Source organism: Quercus robur, chromosome 8 (genome assembly GCF_932294415.1).
Source record: "Quercus robur chromosome 8, dhQueRobu3.1, whole genome shotgun sequence".
Classification (NCBI taxonomy): Eukaryota; Viridiplantae; Streptophyta; class Magnoliopsida; order Fagales; family Fagaceae; genus Quercus; species Quercus robur.
In genome coordinates, this window is record NC_065541.1 from 35456238 (window position 1) to 35480737 (window position 24500).

Sequence of the window (24500 nt, forward strand, 5' to 3'; positions counted from 1 at the left end):
TGCCACACAAATCCGAAGAAAAATCAACAGATTCGGCGAAGATCCAGTGAAGAACGGCGAAGATCCGTGAAGAACGGCGAAGATCCGTGAAGAACGGCGAAGATCCGGCGATGAGATGGAAGTTTTCATTCAAATCTAGGCTTGAGGTGGTCTTTCCTGCTTCGATCCCGTGGTTGTCGCACAGATCCGGCGAAGATCCAGAGAAGATTCGGCGAGATCTGGCGAAAATTTGGCGATTTCCGACGAAGATCTGGAGGGTAAAACTCAGGTCGACTTCGACCGACCCGACCGTTGTACACCGGATCCCGATCCGACTCGACCCGAGGTTACCGGCGGTCGGCGGCGGGTCGTTCAACGTCCCACCCGATGTGAGCAGGTCGGTTCCGGGTTGGGCACAAACCCGACCCGAACCGACCCGTGGACACCCCTACCACCAACTATGAAAGTTTTTTACACCCACACTAGTCTTATAAATTTCATTCATTTTTAATGTAGTTTTCCATCAACTTCTGTTAGAGGGGTTGTTGTTAAGTGTTCAAAAAAGCTAAAACAACATAGCTTTGGTATTTTTTTTTTTTAATTTCCCAAATGAAGTTGTTTTTATGACACTTGAATGACATAATGTGACTGAGTTAGAAGGAATGCCTATGTTAAATAAAAGTAAAAGTTATGTAACTATAATAAATGTATGAGCAAATACGTAAGTGAATTGAATTTGAATAAATTTAATGGTGCAATTTAAAATTTCTCTTGGTATTACTAAAAGGGGAAAAAGGAGAAAAAGAAATTAGCTTGGCTTTGAATGAAATTATTTGTAGGATAAATACTCTTGGGAAAAACTTAGATACAATACCTTAGTTACTGTTTGTTAAGTACCCCTTTTAAAATTTAGCCACCTATTTAGTGTGCGTTTGGATAGTGCTAAAAAGCACTATCCTGCATCTGTGTTTTTTTTTTTTTTTTTGAGAAGCGCGTTTCAACAAAGCCAATAGTATTCTAGTGGGTCCTATGCACTGTTTATGAGACTCACAAACCTCTTTTTTCATCAAAACTTTCATTAAAAATGGATCCCACGACACTATTCACATATTTAAAAATTATTTTACTACAGTATTTTCAGTTTTTAGTTTTCAATTTCAGTTTTCATCAAAATAAGTGGTATCCAAACACACCCTTAATCACTTAACAGAGTAAATGTCCATCTTTTTTACTGTTTTCTTTTTCTCCTTCATTTTCTTTAGAGATGCGTTAAAACTTAAAAACCCTTAGAAGTCCAAAACTCCAACGTCCTTCATCTCACACTCTCAAATTTCTAGATTTTTAAGAAATCAAGATTTCAAAAGGAGGAAAGGGCTGGCTCGTTTGTTTCACGTTGTCAATTGAAAGATTTGTTGGATGTTGGTCTCCATTTCTTTATTTGTCCCTCTATTTTCTGATTCTCTCTTGATAATTCTTTTTTATGATCTAACCCTCAAACAGTTAGAAGGTCGACGGGGCTAGCTTTTGATCTCAAATATTTGAACTTTGGTTTGCAATTTGAACATTAGGTTGGGCTTGGTAGGTGCCTGACTTTGGTCGCCAATAAAAATACTAATCTTAAATTCATATTGGAGTTGTGGATTCTAAATAATTACTGCATGGGTTAAGGATAATTTTTCCAAGAAAAAAGAAGGAGAGAAAGAAGGAGAATTTAAGTTTGGGCATGAACTTTGATGTTCACACATTTGAAGGAGACAAAGGAAAAAAAAAAAGGAAAGAGGATGTTATCTGTTAATGCATTTTTGCTCTGTTAAGTGAATGAACAGGTAGCTAAATTTTAAATGAGGTACTTGATAAACAATAATTAAGGTACTGTATTTAAGGTTTGCTCAATACTCTTATACATCTGTTAACTGAAATCAATTTCAGTGTTTTAAAAAAATTTTACACACAAGTTTGTGTGTAACAAGCATTACTCTTAGTTGTATACATAAATTGAAAAATGGTACTTTTTCTATCCCAATTTGTTTGTTTTGTTTCAAAAATTCAACTTTTCAAGGGAACATCATTTAAGTGGTGTTTGGTTTGATGTGAAGTGTTCTTAATATGATACATATTACGATGATGTGATATTAAAATTTTTGGTTTATTTTATTTTTTCTAATATAACCATAATTTAAAATTAAAAAAATATCACATCATCTTAATCTCATTACCATAATTTAATGTTGTACTCCGTATTATTATTGTATTGGGATTACATTAATGTAAGATTACAATAATATAATGTTACAGCGTAATGTAAGCTTACGGTAAACCGAATACCCTCAGATGGGGATGTCATGGCATCAATGTCTCAGCAAGTTCAACTCCCCACAACAGTAACGCAGGTTGAAGCAATGGTAGCGAGGAAAGTGGCAGAGTTCTCCCTTGAAGTTGGATTTAATAAAGTTGTCTTGGAAGGTGACTCGGAGATTGTTTACAAAGATCTCAAAAATAATGGTCCCTCATTGGCCTTATATGGTCACTTGATGCAGGATGTTAAAGCATTGATTCCTTTGTTTTCTAGTATCTGTTTTAGTCATGTAGGTCGGTTAGGAAATAAAGTCGCCCACTCACTAGCTAGAAGGGCAATTCTTTCACGAAATTTAAATGCCTAGATGGAAGATGTACCACCAGACATCCTTGATGTAGTTTAGGTTGATTTCAGCCCTCCTTGATTTTTAATACAAGTGCACGTTTCATTCTTAAAAAAAAAAGGGTAAACCTATTTTATAAAAATGTATAAGTTTCCAAAATTATCCTTAAATAAAAATATCAAAAATAATTTTGGAAATAAAATAAGGGTAGAAGAGGAAGATTAAAAAATTAATGGTTTTTAATTTTAAAAATATGACAATATTTGGGGATATCTTAAAATGAAATAGGGAATAAATAAATGGGAAGGAGGGAAATATTATTTATTTGCATTGAATCCAAAACGAAGAAAAAGTCCAACATGCTTTCTTCAAGTCATATACCTTTCCGTGAGGAAAATGCTAAACTCATAAAATATTTTACGATTTTTTTTATATATAAATTGCTGATATGATGAATATTTAAGTAAGTGATATTAAATATTAAGTTCGGAAGAAGATCCGCAAGAATTTCGCACGCTAAGAATTCGTAAAAATATTATAAAATAATAATTTGTGTAGGCACCAAAACCATCAATCTTTCTGGAAAATTGACATGCTGGATCTCGGGAGCCCTGCCGAACCTTCTGCTCACATGACGTGCTTCTCTTCTATTCGCCACCTTTCAAAACAAACATAAAAAATAAAAAATAAAAATGAAGAAAGAGAAAGAAGAAGGAAAAACAAAAATTTGAAACGCACATTTGATGGTGCCGACTTCGTACTAAAACATCTCTCACTCTCTCTCTCCCTTTCGAATTTATACTTTTCTTCCTCCTTCTTCTTCTTTCTTCTTTATTAGTACTAGTATTCTATTTCTTCTGTGTCATTGCGCACCGTTTTGATCAATACTTTGCTCTCACTCTCTGATCCTCTGCTTCTTTAATTCTTATATCAGGTACTAGTACTACTTAACTCTTCCAAATTCTTTATTTTTCAATAAGATCTATTTTTCGTTCATTCACTCACGCGAATATATTTGTATAACTGTATAACTAAAACTTGAATTTCGAATTTCAATTCACTCTCGCATTTTAGTGAAACTAAAACTTTCTAATGTTATTTTTGCTGAATTTAAGTTATCAAGCTAGTAATCAATAACATTTTCCTTGGAACCAAACAGAGAGCTATGACTATGAGGCGAGGTAGTGTTGGCATTTTTTTGAGTTATTTTCTGTGTTAATTTGAAACCGAAATTTCAGTGATCAGGTCAGCTTGCTAAGTGTTGAAGAAATGATTTGGGGGATTATTCGCCGCAAAGTCATTTCGGTATGGATCAAAAATCTTGCTCTAGTTACTGTTTTTTATATTGGTATTGATAAATTAGTTGGTGGCTACATCATGCATGCAATTGTAGTTCTAGTTTCTGAATTAATATTTAAATTTAATTGGTTTTAATTAGTGGTTTTGTGTGTGTGTTTTTAATCGATAGCCGAAGGTTTTGGGAGAGTCAGTACAGAGAATTAGGCCTGCAGTGTCGGTGTCGGGGCCACAATGTTACAGGACTATGCGGAAAGAGGTACTTATGATGATTGTTGTTGGTTGCTATTGTGTATTTTTGGTTGGATTTCTCATATGAATGATTGCAAGAATCGTTGTAATTTTGATAGTGATGAAACGGGTTCTCTTTATTTCCTTCGTGGCATCATTACATTGTCGAGTTTAAGAAATGAGGATATTGCCTAGCAAGAGAGAAAAAGTAATTTGGGATAGTAAAAAAATATTTTAACCATAAAAATTTCCTGATTAGTGGAGTATGGATTGAATATGACAAACAGTGTCCAAATTTGGTCTATGGAAGCCATTGCTTTGGCATGTAAATCAATTGCTGTAATAGCTGAATTAGTAAACTTTTTTTTTTTTTGTTTTGTTTTGTTTTAGTGTTGTATATGACTGATATGCTAAGCTCTGAGGGTACTGTACTTGTGCCCCAATGGTGTACTTTTAAATTTTTAATGGAATTCAAAATTCATTCTTCCCAGTACAAGCACAAATTTCTATCTTTAGGTTTTACAATCATGTTGCTGTGGAACCAATTGACACCAAAGGGGCTATACTTATGTTTGAAAATTGGTCTTGATGTGGAGAACACTCTATCAAATCAAGGGCTAATCAATTGCTTAATTTTCTCTGGCCCCACTTATGAAATTTAGATGGTCTTGCTCATATATTGGTCCTATATAAGAGCAAAAAAGGAGTGTTTTTAGGCATCTTTAGACTTGGTGGGCAGCTCCTTCAATTGTGGGTGGTTATGCATGGGGGGATTCCATCTAAATCATCCATCAAGTAGGCAATAAAGAAGGAAGGCCAGTTGCTACCTCATCTAATGGGGGTTTGGGAAGGGTGATTACTGATTAACTTAAATGGCCATAAAGATCTTGGCTCTGTAGGCAACCACTATACTCGGACAAACAATAGGGTAGGTCTATCAAACATCAAGGAGAGACTTACAGTGCATATGAAAATTAGAGATGGCAACTAATCTTTTCCTCTTGCCCTCATAAAGAACCTTCCTTTCATCCTCTAGTCAAGGCCAATTGTCACTAGTCAAGAACTTCAAAATTTCCCTTGTCCTTTTAAAATTTTGGAAGTATGGACCAGAGCTGGCCATTGTACTTGTTGTCGAGCAAGCTTGGAGACTCAACTCACCAGGGTCCCCGGTTTTCAGATTCAATAAGAAAATCCAAGAGACCAAATTTGCACTAAAGAGATGGAACCAAGAATCCTTCGGCCAAGTCCAGACCCACATTCAGCAAACCAAAGTAGACCTAAGGGTAATCCAATCTCTTAACCCTAGACCTCTAATCTACAAAAGAGGCCTACACGCAAGAAACTCAAGATGAACTGCTAAAAAGAAAGGAAATCTGATGAAGCCAAAATTCTCAAATGCAGTGGCTTATGAGTTCTAACCTTAACACTAAGTTCTTTCTCATGTCTACTGTTATTCATAGCGAGAAAAACTCCATAGACTTCCTCAAAAATGAGAAATGGTGTATGGCTCTCAGGTGACAAAATATTGGGCATTGCTTTGTCAATTATTTCCAATCACTATTTATCTCATCAACCCCTAATACTCTAGCTAACCTTGAAACCCTTCTCCCACCTTGCATCTTTGTTGAGGAAAACAAGTCCCTAACAGCCATCTGCACCCCAGATAAAATAGGAAATTCCTTCTTTAGCATGGCCTCCAACAAAGCCCCTGGACCATGGTTTCTCTCCCACTTTTCTATAAGCATTATTGGCACATCATTGGGGGTAATGTAATTGTTGCCATCCAAGATTTCTTTTTAAAGGAGTATATGTTGGTAATTCAATCACACTTCATCACCCTTATCCCCAATTGCAGCCAATGTCTTTTAATTAAGACCAATTGGCCTTTGCAATGTCACTTGTAAAGCTATATCTAGAGTACTTGCAAAACGATTCCAGTTCCTACAACCTAAACTCATATCTCAATGGCAAGCAACCTTTGTGCCTGGGATGAAAAGCCAAGACAATAGTATCTTAGATATATATATATATATATATATATATAAAATGGATCCAATGGGTGCTGCAATCTATCTCCACTCACTCATATTCAATAATCAATGGTGGCCCTTTTGGTTTCTTCAAACCCACTCGAGGAATCGGACAAGGGGATCCTTTATCCTCTTTCCTCTTCACTCTTGCTGGTGACTCCACTTCAAGACTTCTTCAACAAAGTGATCAAATTGCACTAATCAAAGGGTCAAAATCAACTGTGGCTCCCCATCCTTAATACACCAATAATTTGCAGATAATCTATTCATTTTCTCACAAGCCAAAGCACAAAATCTACAAAGTATCCAAGAATGCATCTCCAAATATTGCTCCTGGTCCATACAAAAAATGAACCAAGCAAAGTCTATTGTTTTCTGCAGTAAAAAATTCTCCAACCAACAGAGAACCACTTTGGCCAACACCTTAAACCTGAAGCAACCAGGGCAAAAAGCAAACTACCTTGGACTCCCTCTCAAAAGTGGCATCTCAGAATCCATAGCTTTTGAGGATGTGATCATCAAAGCTGAATCAAAATTGCAATGATGGAAAAGTAAGACCCTATCCAATGCGGGGAAAACAACATTTATTAGGTATGTGGCCTCAGCTATTCCATCATATATTATGTCCTTTGTTCTACCTAAGAAAACTTCTTCAAAATTGGATGCCATGCTTAGGGACTTTTGGTGGGGTTCCTCCTCTTCCTCCACCAAACTGTGCTATCTCAGAGCTTGGGATGGTATTTGTTTAGTCAAATCATTAAGAGGCATTGGCCTCCGCAGAATACATGACTAACTGTGTATTAATAACCAAACTTGCTTTGGAGGTCTTCGCCAATCCTCAAAGCCTGAGGGTCTTGATTTTCAAATCTAAATATCTTTGTGGTGCCTCATTCCTAATAGCAAACAGGCCTAAACAAGAATCTTGGTCATGCCAAGGAATTTTCCAATGTAGAGATCTCCTCTCAAAGGGAATCTGTTACAAGGTTGGTAGTGGCTGTAGCATATCACAATGGGATGACCCATGGATTCCCAAACTCCCAAACTTCAGGCCAATTGAAACTTCTCCACAATAGCTGAGTTGCATATAGTAGCTGATTTAATTATTCGAAAATCAAGGAAGTGGGATCAAAATAGGCTCAATCTCTGTTTCCTCAACATCTGCATTCCATCCTCCCCCACACATGTTACCCCCCTCTGGCCCCAAGCTTTGATGGCAAATTCTCTGTGCAGGCTGCCTATGACCTTGACCAGTTCTATCGATTTCTTAGTCATGAGGTCCTTACCAAGCAAGATTGGACCTTGCTTTGAAAACTAAAAATTCATGAGTGGCTTAAAGTCCTGTGGAAGCTAGCCTGTGATACCCTTTCAACCAGAGCTGTCCTAAAATTTAGAATCCCAGGTATAGAAGAACACTATTCCACATGCCAATACCCAAGTGAATCAACCATACACCTCTTCCTCAAATGCCCCATTCTTCACAGGTGTGGAGTGTGGTCAAGTTCATTATGGTCCCTGCTGCTTTGCTCAAATGGATTTCCCAACAATGGCTCATTGGATCAGATTCATCATATATTCAGAAAAAAAAAACCCTCTAGCTCACCAGAGAACAATTAAAAGCATTTATACTATTCTCTCCAATTCTCTGTGATCACTTATTGGCAGAAAGGAACAAATTGGTTTTTCAAAATGCTCAAATAGACTATAGCTTTGTTCAGGGAGATTAATGCTGCTTTCTTATCTCACTTGGCAGCTTGGAATACATTAAAATACCCTGCCCCTTCCATGCAAATGGAGCCAGACCCTCCCTCTGATAGGAATAAATTGAATTTTGATGCAGCTTTCAAAAATCAAGGTACAATGGCAGTAGTAGTAAGCTGTAACAACCAAGCTCAAATCCTCAAAGCTTGGACCAAGTTATTCCCTAAAGGAGATGCTTTGTGGGGAGAAGTCATGGCTGCCCTGTTTGCAATCTCATGTGCTTCAGAAGCTGGTTATTCCCTAATCATCATCAAAAGTGATGCAGCCAATGTGCTAATGCCCCTCAAGGAACTTGCTTCTACCCCTTGCTGGCTGATTGCTTCCAGAATTGAAGACATTCATTTTTTGGCCTCTCATAATAGAAGTCATTCTTTTTTGGGTTAAGAACTTTCCTTTTCTTTTTCAATTGTAAAACAAGATGCTAATTTTACACCCCCCCCAATAACTTAACTTCCTGGGTTTTGAGTGTTCTTAAGAAAGGGCTTTTCCCATCTCCAATCTCCCTCCCTCTGTTTTGTTTTCTGAAGCTGAAGATGCAAAAGGCCCTTTCATTCCTTTTGTATCTCACGTCTCAGTGTAATAAAGTTCTCTTTACTTATCACCAAAAAAAAGAGCATCATTGAAAAGTAGGAAGAGAGAGAGAGAGAGAGAGAGAGTGAGCAATTTATAGGCTTAAAAGTTTTACAAGGCATGTTGATGCTGTGCTCATCAGAGTTTTTAATATATATATATATATATAAATATAATCCTCTCCTCGTATTTCTGGTGTTGGAAATTAAGAAAAGTTTCTCTCCTTGTATACCAGCTCCTTGGCACACCACTGTAGAAAGCTTCCAATATTATGGCTTTTTATCCATGCAGGCTTTGCTCATTGGGCAAGGATTTGAGTGTATCCAGAGATCTGGCTACCACATTTTGTTAGGTAATCTTGTGGAAATTTTTTTTATTGAACATGCTTCTTGTTAGGAACTTATTTTACATGTGTGGTTCTGTTTTCCTTCACAGTGATTGATTTCTTTAAATTCCTTTGTTTTAGGAGGTCATGCCCATTCAACGCGGAGGTTAGTGAGCTCAAGCTTTTATGTTTTATGCAGCCCTTCCTCACCCCAGAGCTACCAAGAAAATCTGTTTCCAACTGTAATTTCTATTTAACTTTTTCAAATCTTCTCTTGGGGGGTGGGTATTGGCTGGTTGCAAAGAACTTCATTTAGCGGCCTACTTTGAGGGTGTCTTAAATAATATGACATATATTACATTTCAGACAAATCTGACTTAAATGTTTCTGAACTGATTTGGATAATTTTATTTGAAAAAATCCTTTTGGAATTTCTCACTAAATTAATCATGTCATACAACTTGAGAAAACAGCAGGTCCAAGACATCTAATACTTAGGATACTTCTTGATGTTTGCAAACTTTTTTCTTTAGAATTGAAATCGTTCTGTTACTACCTCTGACATCCTCAATCTGAGAAGAGAATCCGAGTCTTCCAAGAAATTAATGATTGAAAGGGGAAAAGAGAGGAGAGAGGGTGTGTTTTGGGGGGGTGGGGTGGGTGTTAGTACTTATAAACTCTTCTCTTCCTTTGGTTTCTTCCTTATTTTCTTCCCCTTTTCCTTCTGCATGCAGAGAAGTTACTGCACTATTTCAAACAGAGCACTTTGTTCGATTGAAGAATAGATCATTCTCTTCAGACAACGGTAATTTATTGTTTATGTGCCTTGCAGATGTAGTTCAATATATGGACATGCTGATTCATGTGTCTGCACACACGTGTTTATACATATTGGAATTTGCTTGCAGGAGACATAGTTGCAGCTGTCGTTCCTTTCATGGGCGAATCTATAACTGATGGCACTTTGGCAACATTCCTAAAGAGTATGTTATACTCACAGCTGCATTGTGAATTGTATGCTTTCAATGCTTAATATTTGTGTTGTCTAATTATTCGTGAGCATACATATATATGAATTTAATGCCTTCTGAAACTAATGTGTACATTACCCTATGAACAGAGCCTGGTGACAGAGTAGCAGTCGATGCGCCTATTGCTCAAATTGAAACTGATAAGGTAACTTCTGTTCCACACCCCCCCCCCCCCCCCCCCCCCCCCCACCAAACCAAAAAATTTATAGATCTTGTGATTCTGAAGTATAAAGAAGAGTCATTGCTGATTTTTTCTTTTCCCATAAATAGGTGACAATTGATGTAGTTAGTCCTGAAGCTGGCACCATTCAAGAGGTAATATTTCTGTAATGTGGCAATATGAATTAGTTGAATGTTCATTGCAATACCTCTTTGAAAATGGATTTGAGTAATGTTGCTGTGCTGATCCTTTTCTCTTTCCTGTATTGTAAATGTAATTGATAGTAGTTTGTGGCCAAGGAAGGTGACACTGTGGAACCAGGTACCAAGATTGCTTTCATCTCAAAATCAGGTGAAGGCGTAACAGTAACACAAGCACCATCAGAAAATGCTGCTGCTCAGGCACCACCTCCTGAACAGAAGGAAAGTGTTGAGAAGCAAATCCCCAAAGCAGAAACTGCCCCTGTCAATGAGAAGATTAAAGAACCATCTCCATCACAACCCAAGGCAAAAGGAACTTCTCCTCCTAAAGCCACAGCTTCAGAACCCCAGCTTCCTCCTAAGGATAGGGAAAGACGAGTACGTTTTAGGATTTCTTCTTCAAGTAAGAAAATATATCTTTCTAAGTTTATTATGGTAAGCAAGTACTGAAAATATTATCTTATCTATCCTGTCTAGGTTCCCATGACAAGACTCAGGAAACGGGTTGCAACACGATTGAAAGATTCTCAGAATACATTTGCTTTGCTGAGCACATTTAATGAGGTTGATATGTAAGTTTGAATCATCTTACTTTCCACCTCGAACAAGGAGTAACGATGACTGTTTTCATAAAGTTGTTCTTGCTTTTAAAACTTGTGTAATCTCATTATCAGGCTTTTTGTTGTATAATATGTTAATTATGAGCACTCTGAATTCAACAACTGTCCTATGATTACTGAATGTAATGCATGCCTCCGGGAAAAGGAAAAGGGGATAAACTAATAAATATCATGAGTAGCTCTTTCAAATTGCCTTTTCACGATGTCATTGTTTCCTTTTTGTTTGTCAAATGTCCGTTAAACAGCTCTCTCTCTCTCTCCTGGTTGATTTTCTGTATAATGCAGGACTAACTTGATGAAGCTCCGTTCAGATTATAAAGATGCCTTTGTTGAAAAGCATGGGGTCAAATTAGGACTTATGTCGGGCTTCGTGAAAGTATGTATAAGTAGTATGTCACTCGTGTAAAGTACCTTTGCGTGTTAGATGATTTTGGACAATGTATGCTGTTTGTTCGTGTTCATAATTTCATTTTAATTTGTTTCAGGCTGCTGTTAGTGCACTTCAGAGTCAGCCAGTTGTCAATGCTGTAATTGATGGTGAAGATATCATATATCGAGATTACATTGATATCAGCATTGCTGTAGGCACTCCTAAGGTATGCCCAATTTCATGGTTTATCCATGTATTGTCAAGCTTTTAACTGATGTGAACTCATTTCTATCAAAAAATGAGTTTTATTTAATTTGTCAAATCCTGAGGATAATAGGTGGTTTTTTTAAAAAAAAAAAAAATTTAATTCTGAATAAATAGAAGTTCTCAATGTAGAAGATACTTAAGGAAGAGATGGATATAAGTAAATTGGTACTCATTATTAAAATAATAATAATAAAAAGGATACAAGTGATTGTTTCCTTTTTGTTTGTCAAATGACCTTTTTTTTGTTTATGTTTTTATAAGGCTTTTAATGTTTTTCCTTCCTAGTTAATTAAGGAACTTGGTATTATCAAGCACCAACTGCTCTGGTTGTCTAGACTGCCAATAATATCTTTTTGTTTGTAATGTATTTTAAAAATTAGTCCTGGATTGTCAATGAGCTTTAGCTCAAATGGCACTCAATCATATGCAACACAATTATTTTTCATGGGGAACACGTGTATGGGAGGAAAAATGACCAATAAAAAATGGTGTAGGCTTTAGCACCTAGTGTTGCCCGGACTCAGCACCAAGTAGAGTGGAAAACAACTCCAATTACAATAATAATCAAGTTTACCCAATGGTGAATGCTGGAGATTTAGGGTTCTCAATTTTTATAAAATATGGATAGAAAATAAGCTCAATCAAATATGGGTAAAATCAGTTGACAATAAAATCCTAAAAAGTCTCAATCATTCAGTATTAACTGGGTCTAATGGGTAGCAAGCTTCCATTGTCTAGTCATAAAGTCATTGGTTAGGCTGTCCTCCTATGTTGGTGTTCACAAACATGTGATCAGGAGCCTATATCTAGTCTAGTGTCCGCACCATAGTCATTTCATAATAATGGAATGGAGACTTTCTAGGGTGCTTGTGTAATTTACCAATCAAAAAGATAAAAGGGTAAATTACACCAACCTCCCTTGAGATTTCATAAAATGACACTCCCCACAAACGTTTCATGAAATAACATTCACCGTTGAGGTTTTATAAACAGATAAAGTCCATCTCCTCCACATTAGTACTTTCCTAACAGAATATTCCATTAGATGGGAGTGTCAATGTCAGAGGGGATGTGCTTATTTGTTGCATTTTTAAAACATCAATGGTAGGAGTGTAATTTATCAAAAGGTTTGGGGTGGGGTGGGGGGGGGGGGGGTGTAATTTCGAGGAATCTCAAGGGAGGTTGGTGCAATTCACCCAAAATAAAATTATGAGAGGTGATAGAAATGATTGGATAATAGCTATGATCAAATATGCTTCCATATGTTTAATTGAAAAGGCCTCATTCTCAGTTTGAAAAATTCAAGATGCTAGTTTGAGGGCCAAACTTCTGTGCAATTCTTTATGTGCTATACTTTAGTTCCCTAATTAAATTTAATTCTTCCAATGTGGCTGAAAATGCTCTATTTAATTCTTCCAATGGGTCCACAAAGTTGAATTTAATTGTCCGCATGATTGAATTTAATTGGGAAACCTAAGGTATAGTATTTAAATAACTGTATCTAAGTGAAGTTATAACTAACGTCGCGTGGATTATTTAAATTCTCCCCTGATATTGAAGTATGGTAACTGAACATTTTGGCAATTTTGCCATGCCCTAAGATTTGATTAGATGGTTTGGCATGTGTAAGCATGCCTGGAGATACTGGAATACAATTAATGGTATGGTGTGGATTCTAGAATGTATTTTATTGTGTATTCTGGTGATCTGCTGGCATTCAAGTAATGAACAGTGTGGATTATTTAAGGTATTAAATGCGTTCCCTTTTCTCTTGTTAGACATGCATTAAGAGCGCTTAGTGAAGTAGGCAGCTATTGCTTTTATGCTTTGTTCAACTACCCTTTTCTCTTGTTAGGCATGCATTGAGAGCCCCTAGTGAAGTAGGCAGCTATTGCTATTATGCGTTGTTCAACTTATTTGAGCTGTATAATTCAATTACGTGACATGAGCTTTTAGTCGGATGAAATTCAGTTTCACATTAAATAAATTATCCACGTTCAACTGACCATTATCAAATTCCTTATTCAAGGGCCTTGTTGTCCCAGTTATACGCAATGCTGAGAATATGAACTTCGCTGAGATAGAGAAGCAGATCAATACTCTAGCTAAGAAGGCAAATGATGGTTCCATATCAATTGATGAGATGGCTGGAGGTACATTCACAATATCAAATGGTGGAGTCTATGGAAGTCTTTTAAGTACACCAATCATCAACCCACCACAGGTACTCCTCTATACAATTTTCTCTTGGCAGTTTTTTTAATGTTATTATTCTCTATGCATGTCAGTAGTTGTATATCATAAATGATTGAAAACACCTTCGCAATTTTTAAAATCATTTTATAGTTAATTATTGATTTATTGTTAGTGTCTTTTTGGTTTAATAATATTCTTTTTTTTTTTTATAGCAAAATAATATTCTTGTTATGCATTGTTATTCTCCCCACCTATTGACTCTATTACTTATTTGGCAGTCGGCTATATTAGGCATGCACTCAACTGTGACCCGTCCAATGGTTTTTGGGGGCAATATTGTTCCAAGGCCTATGATGTATATTGCATTGACATACGATCATCGGCTGATTGATGGGAGAGAGGCTGTGTTTTTCTTGCACCGTATCAAAGACGTTGTGGAGGACCCTCGGAGGCTTCTCCTTGATATATGAAGTCTCTGCTGAATACCTGATGTGCTGGTACACATGCAATTGGGCAGAGTTAAAAAATTTCTTAGTGGGAGAGAGAGAGAGGAGCAACAGATTGCTCAAAATGAAACTCAATAAAGACCAACAAAATATCGGTATGAAAGCAACGTCCAGTTAATCCTTTAGAGGTGTGAGTTATATTTACGGTTTACCCATAAAAAATTTTCACTTTCTATCAACGTTCAATTTGGTTCTTGTGAAGAAGATTTGAAATAAAGGTGAAGATTTCCTTTTTCCCCACAATTTCTATTATAAGGTAATTTTATTAAGCACAAGAAGGTGCCAATTGTGCTGCCTATTGGAATTGTGCAGATCCTAGACTTGTAAAAACACCTTACAATTATTTTATCACATTGATCCTACAAACACTTTCTTAAAACGTTCAATGGGTGTGCAGTTGAAGAAAATATCCTAAAAATACTTGAGTTTTATGCGGACGTTTCTGTTTGTTTTGAACTTAAGTGGGGGGTGATTGCTCTCACCTTAACGCTGATGCAAGTCAGTATAGCCCAGAATAATATCTGGGATTTAAAATTGACCTCTTTGACTCTTTATTGATCCTCGACACAATAAGTTCTCAGGCTTGGATTGTTCATTTGCAGACCCAAGTATTTTCACATGTTCTAATATTATATTGTTGAGGTTTTTTCTTTAAAAAAAATGTTATATGGTTGAAGTTTCTTCAGTTCTTTTCAGGATCACGTGCAAGCTGTGATTGTGTACCATTATTACCCAAAAGAAGTGCCAATGTTATTCCAATAATAAGTTTACAGACAAAGAAAAATTCACAAAACTTAGGAATTGTTAAAGCTTCTCTGTATCTTGTTTTAGTGTCATGGCTTTATTTTTGAACCAAGGCTTTAACCCACTATCACGGCCCACTCCACTACCTTAAGGTGCTTAAGGTTTTAGTGTTGTGGCTTGACTCAAGAAAGAGCTTATTTAAGTTTGTTTATTTAACAAGCTAGTCTAGTTTAAGGCTTAGACTAGGTTCAGTTATTAAAAGAACTAAGTTTAAAGATGATGATGCAATTATGAACCAGCTCAAGTGTATATAATATTATATGTTTATATGTATACATGTAAAAAGCATATATTTATGTAAACTAGAGATTTGTTTTTGAGAAGAATATAAACTAGAGATTTGATTGTATATGTTTGTAGTTGAGTTCATAATATATCAAAATATTATTTAAATTTATTAAAATTATAAATAGTCTATTTGTAGTAAAAACTAAAAATTAAATATAGATTTAAGTTAAAATTGCATAGTTTTTACAATATATGGTTGATAGATATAATATTATAAGTTGATAGACGAAATCATTCTATCTAAATAATTCAATATAAATTTGATTGTAATGTAGTTATTGATTATTAGTATAGATATGTAAAATGGAAAAAACATTTAAGTTATAGTGTTTATTTAGATAGAAAAAGTTTAGTTTCAAATCAGTTTGGAGCTATCTCTTACAACCTACTAATATGATTTTTTTATGTGTATTATTTAAACAAGTTACATGGCCTATTAAAAAATTCATGTGACTAAATAGGGACAAAATTTGACAACGAACTTGATTATAGCCTAAGACTACAATTCCACTCAATGTCTTTTTATTGGATATGAATTTTGACAAATTCACCATTGAATTACATTTTCTTTATATATTTTCCTACTTGCAAAATTTTAGAAAATTAAAGATTAATAGTTATGTCATCAATTAAATATTTAAATTTCAAATTTTTGTAATATAAAAATGAGCATAAAAAATAAGTTTATGAAGCGAAGAGTAAATAATATTCTATTGGTATGAAATTTGTCATGTGTGTCAAGAACATGAAACATAAAAAACATGCAATCCAACAGCTAGATTTTTAAAACATATAGTTGTAGGGACGCGTTTGGATCTTAGGCCCAATGTATAATTGGATCCAAACCCAATAAGCCCAATATAATAAATTTGTAGAGAGTGGATTGGAAAACTAGGTTCTAATGAATAGGACAATAGTTATAATGGAGTTTAAAGGATAATCAAACAGAAATAGACTGGATTTCTCAAAGTAAATTGGTCCTTGGCACAATCCAAGGAGGTCTGTTCTAATATATATTGATTGAGAATGGTTACAGATATGGTTAAAGCTGCTATAGTGTTTTCTCTTATAAATTTCTGATCCCCTCTTTGTTAAGGGTCCCTTACATTATATATCTCCCTTCCAATGATCCTAGCCCTTCATTTTTTTATCATCCAATTCACTACTTGAATGCTTGTCGCATCGGATACCCTCTCTGGCCCTTTGTGAGTTGGGATAGCCAATGCGGCACTGTTTAGGGGTCTTCTCCACATAAATGTGGCTAGAAAGTTAGCTATAGAGCATTCAATGTGGTGGCAGCAGCTTTCTCTTAGATATTTCCTGGCTCCCATTCTTCCAGTACGTTCGTAATGCATGCACCTATCAATGGAGTTTCCTGTAAGGTCACTTTGAGTGATAGGATATGCATTCGATCTATGCTTCATTTATCCGAGGAGACATTACTCCTTGGACCACTTTTCCCAACCTTTCTGTTTGCATGTTATTTATGGGACTTTGAACTTAACACCCTTATTACTATTTATTCGTCCTCGAACTAATTAACGTTCTTGTCCAATGCCCAAGGCCCAATATTTGATTTTGGGCCCTTATTCCTACAATAGCCCCTCAAAACTCCGGTTTTTACCTCTTATCCAAGGAGAAAAAGTGGAGTTTTGATTTTTAAGAGTCAAGACCATTCATTTCCTTGGTTTACATGTGTGAGAGTACCGTTTTGCGTGCCCCATAACCGTCACTGACGCTTTGGAGCCCGCGATGCATCATTAATTGCTCCAAGTGGGGCTCTGTTCCCCGCGTCCAATGGTGAGATGCAGATCCTACGGTTGACATTTCTCCTTGAATTTTGAGCAGGATAACTCCCACTTAATTCCACCCCCTATATAAGGTACCCAGGGAAATCAATTTTCTTCATTTTCACAAGTCTTCAAGCTCTCCAGAGATCTCAAACACTCAAACCTCAAGGCTTTCTAAGTTCTCAAATTTCCCGAGTCCTTTTCTTACAAAATCTTTGAATCTTTCAAAGGTTCAAGGGTCAATATACGTGTCTATTTTTGTAAGTTTCTAGATCTTTAAGCTTTTTTCTTCTCGGCCAATCTCCTCAGCCTTTTATTCTTTGTTACCTTTCCTTAGAAACTTCACCCCTTTCCTTTTAGCTCAACCAAATGTGTAAGTTCAAGCACCTCGTAGACTCTCCTGCCAATATGGAGGGTTTTAGAGCTAAGTATCACATTTCGCAGGGAGTAGCCCTACGGTATTGTGCTTCTGACCAAATAGTCACAAATAGAAAGGAATGAGAGGTTGTCATTCCTATGATCGCTTTCATAGAAAGATGAATAACACTTCCTATGGGTAAGGTGACCCAAGACTATCTGATCAACCATAGGTTGACTCCCCATTAGTGCGCCTCTAACCTATTTAGGGTCATGGGTAGCGTAGATGCTCTCAACGAGCAAATGGGCCTAAGACTCACGTGGCATGATGTCGTTCATATGTATGAGTGCCATAAGCTCTCCGACGCGGGATATTACCTCAAGTCTCAGTCCGACATTGTTAGACTGATATCGTGTCTTCCTAAGTCCAACAAAGGCATGAAGGATGACTACCTAATCACCTCCGGGGAATGGCATGACGGTCTTCATTGCCCAACTCGAGAGGGAGATCCAGGTGGGGTACCCTAGGTTTAGGTCCCTCAGCATGGGATTTAGCTCCTTTAGCTTTACCATCTTTTCTTTCTAACACTTTGTTTTACTTCGACGATGGATTTCGTTAATTTGACCATGGTTTACTCCTCAGATGTTTTTGCAGATAAAGCACACGTTGCTCCCAGACTCAGTCTTGTCAACATCGCGGCTCTCAACAAGGTTTGTGAGTGAAGACGAGCAACTGCGAGCCATCCATTTAGTATTGGATTTCGAGCCCTTGTCAAACGCATTCCAAGACGCGGGCCAAGCAATAAGGGCAAGCGATCCTAGAATCCACCGAATAGATGTCTCACGGTCTGGTTTCTTGGCTCGGGAAGACCTCCTTCCAGTTGAACTTCCTCTTCAATGTTTCCTACAAGAAGTAGCTGTTCCGAGGGAGGAAACAACCTCCTCGCGTCTCTCCCTTGAGGCCGAGATCGATCAATTCTAACTTGAAAAAGAAGAAGGAGCATTAGAAAGGCCTGTGGAGCTCTCGGATTTCAAAGCTAATTTGACAGATTTTCCACAGCCCATTCTCCAAGGCATGTAGTCGCCCGGGTTGACACCAGTTTCAAGGAAGAGGAAGAAATGGCCTTGAACCCTAGGAGAGGCCTTAAAGATTTAGTGGCTGGGAGGAAATGGTCATCATCCAAGGATGTCCCACAAACTCAGTTTCCTCCCAATCCTCCCCTTCCCCCTCTTCCTTCTCCTTTTGGCTTGCACCTCGATCCTAACTTACAAAGGAAGAAGAGGAAGGGGAAGGACATTGAGGAGGGGGAGATCGTCCCTCCAAAGGACCCGAAGTAGCAAAAAACTGCTAGAGATAAAAAGGGGCTCCTCTGTAGAGAGCAAGGAGGACTCCTTTGGGGCCAAGGTGTGCTAAACGCAGTGCACTTGGGCTCCCCAATTGGAGCTGGACGGCATTGCCATCCCTTAGGACGCTTCAGTTCGAAACTTCTAGAGGTGGCATTCAGGCTACGTTGCTGAAACCCTAGAGCAGCCTCTTTTCCTCCCTAAAGATATGGATGCTTTCAGGCACTTCAAGCAGCCCGACCTCTTCCTATCCCTGAAGAGGGACCTTGCCATAGTAAGTAATCTAACATATCTTTGAATTAAATACTTAGCCGCTCTCTCATTCTTTCTCTTCTTTACATGGGATTTCTCCGTTATTTTTATGTAGGTTACCAAACAAGTTTTCATGGTTGAGGAGTGGGTCAAGGACGCCTGTAACTAGGTTAGGGCTAAGGCCCACTCCCGCGTTGAGGCTAAGAAGTCCCTAAGGGCTTTCAAGCAGGAGCAGACTGAGCTGGCCAACAAGCTGATTGCCTCGGAGAGGGCACGTCAGAGTGCCGAGGCTGGCTTAAAGAGCTTGGAAACCCAGGCCGAGGATCAACGCCAATAGCTTCACATAACCGAGATAAACTTGGCCACCCAGAGACAGCTGGTCTTGGATCTCAAGGCTGAGCTACAGAAAGCCAATGATGCAGTTCAGGTGGCCAAGGAAACTTCTAAGGCCATAGAGACGACATCTTATGAACGTGAGGTGCAGGACACGGAGACCAGGTTGGCAGAAGAGGTGGCAGGAATGTGCAGGGACTACTGCGCCAAGATATGGGCAGAAGCGCTTAATCAAGCGGGAGTCTCTGTTGACTCCGAACTGAGGAGGGCTGGGAACATTTTCTTCCCGGAGGACATCCGAGAATTTCCAGCAACGCTCCCTCCTCCTGAGTAGCTCCCCACCACCCAAGCCCCTCCTCTTGATGTTGAAGTCTCCAAAGGGGCTGGGAAGGGTAAGGAGGCTCAGCCACCAATGAAGGCCAAACACTCTGAGGATGCTCTCACAATTAGGAATGTGGTCTCCTAAGTTAAGGATGTAGAGTTTAAGTCCAAGGCTGGGGATTCCCAATCCGAGACAGCTGATCCCAAGAAGGACCCTCCACAAGCAAAGGCCTAGCTATAGAAAATTTTATTTTATTTTCTTTATTATTATTATTATTATTATTTTAATCTTTCTACATGTATTTTATTTTATTTTATTTTTTTGTTGTTGTGGTGTTTCACCACTGTTTGTAATAGACTATCCTTTTGATCAATGAAAAGATTTTACCTTTTGTTTCATGAATCTCTCTTTTTCCTTGTAACCTTTATTCTCTTATCAGTATTAACCAAGATTGCGAACAATAATGGATTGTTATTACTCACACTTTAACAAAAGCTAATAGTATTGTATTACTGCTAATTCAAATAAATTGAACAAGTGCTAGCAATAAAGAGAATTATCATATACTTGTACTGAGAGTTGGGCCTTCTGCAAGGGAGGCTGAATCTTATGGAGATGAATAATATATCTTGTAAAGGATAGATAGGGCAGACAACCCTTATTCTGCTCAACACTTATATAAATATCTAAGAACATTAACTTACTTAAAGCTACTGATTCAAGGAGTCGTGTGTGACTTGGGACCTATTCTGGTACTTACGAAAATAAAGGTTATGTCAACTTACCAAAAGCAAGTGGTTCGAGGAGCCAGGCATGTCTAGAGTTCTGTTTTGTTCTTAGAAAGATGCCATAGAGTGTTAATTTCCCCAAAGCATGCGGTCTGAGGAGCCAAGCATGTCTAAGGTTCTGTTTAATCACTAAAGAAGATGTCATTAAGTATTAATTTTCCCAAAGCATATGGCCTAAGGAGCTAGACATGTCTAAGCTTCTGTTTAATACTTAGAAAGATGTCATGGAGTGTTAATTTTCCCAAAGCGTGTCGTCTGAGGAGCCAGGCATGTTTAAGGTTCTGTTTAATCACTGAAAAAGATGTCATTAAGTATTAATTTTCCCAAAGCATGTGGTCTGAAGAGCCAGGTACGTCTAAGGTTCTATTTAATACTTAGAAAGATGTCATGGAGTATTAATTTTCCCAAAGCATGTGGTCCGAGGAGCCATGGATGTCTAAGGTTTTGTTTAATCATTGAAAAAGATGTCATTAAGTATTAATTTTCCCAAAGCATGTGGTCTGAGGAGCCAGACATGTCTAAGGTTTTGTTTAATACTTAGAAAGATATCATGGAGTGTTAATTTTTTCAAAGCATATGGTCCGAGGAGCCAGGCATGTCTAAGGTTTTGTTTAACACGTAGAACAATGATTAAAAGATATCAATTTACCCAAGGTATGTGGTCTGAAGAGCCAGGCATGACCAAGGTTCTTTTTAGGTTGTTTACATTCCAGGGACGGAGTATAGTATTTTCATCTAGATCTTCTAGATAATATGCGTCTATTCTTGCCACTGAAGTGATGCGATATGGTCCTTCCTAGTTAGGCCTCAACTTCCCCCAAGTTGGGTTCTTAGCAGTACCTCTTAACACCAAATCTCCTGATGATAATGGCCTCAACTTTACATTGGCATCATACCATTGCTTGAGCTTGTGTTGATAATAGGTCAATTGGACCATTGCATTTTCTCTTCGTTCCTCAATTAACTCTAGGCTCTTCTCTAACAGCTCATCATTGTTGTTCGGAGTGAAAGAACTCATCCTCAGTGTTGGGAATCTAGTCTCCAAAGGAATAACAAACTCAGTCTCGTACATCATTGAAAATGGCATCTCTTCTATTGACCCACGAGGTGTAATCTGATATGTCCAAAGGACATGTGATAACTCTTCCACCCATTTTCCCTTCGCATCATTCAGTCTCTTCTTAAGTCCATTCACTATGACTTTATTGATGGCCTCGGCCTATCCATTATCTTGGGGGTAAGTCGGGGTGAAATATCTATTGGTAATCTCCAAGTCACAATAGTACCTCCGGAAGGCCTTACTATCAAACTGCAGGCCGTTATCCGAGATGAGGGTGTGAGGGATACCAAATCGAGTAACAATATTTTTCTAAATAAATCTTTTAGCATCTACATCCCTGATGTTGGCCAGCAGTTCAGCTTCAACCCACTTGGTGAAGTAATCTATGCCGACGAGTAGATACCTCTTATTCCTTGCTGCTCTAGGGAAAGGACCTACAATATCCAGGCCTCATTGAGCAAATGGCCAAGGGCTGGACAGAGGGTTGAGGACTCCTCCCGATTGGTAAATGTTTGGTGCAAATCTTTGACATTGGTCATACTTCTTAACATATTCCTATGCTTCCTTTTGCATACCTGGCCACCAGTATCCTTAAGTGAGGGCTTGGTGAGACAAAGATCTACCTCCTATATGGCTTTCACAAATTCTCTCATGTAGCTCCTCAAGGAGTAGCTCCTCAAGGAGTAGCTCTGATGCTTCAGGATGTACGCACAACAAGTATGGCCCTAAAAAGGAGCGCTTGTATAACTTTTGGTCCTCGGACAGCCAGAACTGAGGAGCCTTCCTTCGTACCTTTTCCGCTTCTGACTTCTCCTCGGGTAAGATGTCCTCCTTAAGGAATAGAACTATAGGGTCCATCCAGCTTGACCCTACCCTAACTTGATGGATCTAGACCATATCTCCTCTCATTGCAGGCTTGCACAAGTCCTCAACAAGTATGACCCGAGGCAAACTTTGTGCCAAGGAGGTTGCCAGTGTGGCAAGAGAGTTCGCGTGTGTATTTCTACTCTTAAGAACTTGTGACAAATTGAAAGATTCAAATCCAGATTGGAAATGTCTAACCTGGCTTAAATATTCTTGCATTCTAGGATCTCTGGTTTCCAGCTCTCCTTGAACTTGGCCCATAACTAGCCTCGAATCATAGAATATCTCTACTGCCTTTTCGCCCATTTTTGCACCATGGCCATTCCCACCAATAAAGCCTCATATTCAGCTTCATTGTTTGTGGCTGAGAAGTCCAGTCTCAATTATTTCTTAATAGTAATCTTCTCGGGGGATACTAGAACTAGCCCCACTTTGGACCTCCTCTGATTTGTTGCACCATCAACGTATACTCTCCAGGATAAAGGATCTTGTAGGGAGATCATGCCAACTGATTTTTCATCCACGCCTCACTTCCTTGCTTCTACTTCCAATAGGGATTCAGCAAATTCGGCTACCAGATTTGCGAGGACTTGACATTTGACAGAGGTATAAGGCATGTATTTAATGTCAAAAGCTCCTAGGATTGTGCCCTATTTAGCAATCCTCCCCGTGTAATCAGCACTTCAGAGTTGAGCTCTAAGCGAAAGCTGAGTTAGAATAACAATTGTGTATGCCTGGAAGTAATGGGGGAGTTTACGTGTAGCATGCACCACCGCCAAAATGGCATTTTCCAGTGGTAGATAACGGACCTCGGCTTCATGTAGTGACTTGCTCACATAATAAACTGGCTTTTGTGTGCCGCTATCGACTCGTATCAACACTAAGCTTACAGCATGAAGGGCTATAGCAATATAAGCAAATAGGACCTCATCCACCTCAAGACTGGACATAATAGGTGGCCGAGAGAGATATTCCTTAAGCTACTGGAAGGCCAAAGCACACTTCTCAATCCACTCAAATCCCTTCCACCTATTCATCAATAGGAAGAAAGGTTTTGCATCTATCCACTGACCGGGAGATAAACCGGTTCAAGGCAGTCGTCATTCCGGTTAGCTTCTGGACTTCCTTAGGGTTTCGAGGTGGTTGTAAACTGTTAATTGCCTTAATCTGATTGGGGTTAACTTCAATTCCCCGGTGAGTTACCATGTAACCTAGAAACTTGCTTGACCCCACACCAAAAGAGCATTTGGAAGCATTAAGGCGCAATTTGTGTTTCCTTAGAATTTCAAAAATGTTCCCGAGATCTCCCACATGCTCAGACACTACCTTACTCTTCACCACCATATCATCTATATAGACCTCAATACTCTTGCCCAACTGTGGTTCAAACATCCTAGTCATAATCCTTTAATAGGTAGACCCTGCATTTTTCAAACCAAATGGTATCACTTTGTAATGGTAGTTTCTAGTGGGAGTGACAAAAGCTATTTTTTCCTGATCACCCAGGGCTAGTGGTATCTGGTGGTACCCTTGAAAGGCATGTAAGAAGCTCATCCGAGGATGGCCTACAGTTGCATCCACCAGCTGGTCTATTCTAGACATAGGGAAGGGATCTTTTGGGCAAGTCTTATTTTGATCTATGAAGTCTACACACACTCGCCACTTCCTATTCTTTTTCTTCATCACCACAATATTGGCTAGCCACTCAGGATAAAATATCTCCTTGATAGCCCCTGCCTGCTTAAGCTTCATCACCTCGTCTTTGACAACATCAGAATGATCCTTGGACGAGTGCCGAGGTGGATGCTTCTTGGGGGTGACAGATGGATTAACATTTAAATAATGACAGTTGAAGCTCGGATCCACCCCTGGGGCTTCGTAGGCATTCCATGCGAACACATCAACATTTCTCCTAAGAAACTCTATTGGTTCTTCCTTCTTTTCAGGAGGCAGTTAAGCTCCAACCTGAAAGAACTTCTCCAGATTATCACCAACAACAACCGTCTCTAAATTTTCACATTTCGCTCATCAGTTGATCCATAGACAGGCAACATCGGAGCTTTTAATTGCTATAAGCCCCTTTCAGTAGAGGCCGAGGACTTAATTTCGGGCTGATGTAA

General features: G+C 38.3%; 1 protein-coding gene across 7 annotated transcripts; it reads left to right on the top strand.

The window, feature by feature from the left end:
• Positions 1-3327: 3327 nt before the first annotated feature.
• LOC126695335 (dihydrolipoyllysine-residue succinyltransferase component of 2-oxoglutarate dehydrogenase complex 1, mitochondrial-like) lies at positions 3328-14564 on the top strand. 7 transcript variants are annotated; one of them, XM_050392035.1, is made up of 15 exons: positions 3328-3552; positions 3857-3923; positions 4087-4173; positions 8739-8855; positions 8970-8994; positions 9563-9633; positions 9737-9811; positions 9949-10004; positions 10130-10174; positions 10307-10597; positions 10697-10791; positions 11125-11215; positions 11325-11435; positions 13506-13700; positions 13951-14564. In XM_050392035.1, exons 3-15 carry the CDS (start codon positions 4149-4151, stop codon positions 14140-14142), a joined length of 1389 nt encoding a protein of 462 aa, XP_050247992.1. In that variant the 5' UTR covers positions 3328-3552; positions 3857-3923; positions 4087-4148; the 3' UTR covers positions 14143-14564. The 7 variants fall into 7 exon arrangements, with proteins under 7 accessions (XP_050247992.1, XP_050247993.1, XP_050247991.1 ...); XM_050392034.1 differs by having other exon boundaries at positions 3330-3552; positions 8795-8855; XM_050392038.1 differs by lacking the exon at positions 3328-3552 and adding an exon at positions 8013-8312 and having other exon boundaries at positions 3862-3923; positions 8795-8855; positions 8970-9070.
• The last annotated feature ends 9936 nt before the right edge of the window (positions 14565-24500 follow it).

Excerpts from the sequence above, each read along its gene's own strand:
- LOC126695335 (XM_050392034.1), top strand. The coding sequence starts at position 3,888 with ATGATTTGGGGGATTATTCGCCGCAAAGTCATTTCG. Across the intron at positions 8,856-8,969 it reads TGGCTACCACATTTTGTTAG|GAGGTCATGCCCATTCAACG; the intron begins GTAATCTTGTGG and ends CCTTTGTTTTAG. Across the intron at positions 10,792-11,124 it reads ACATTTAATGAGGTTGATAT|GACTAACTTGATGAAGCTCC; the intron begins GTAAGTTTGAAT and ends TGTATAATGCAG.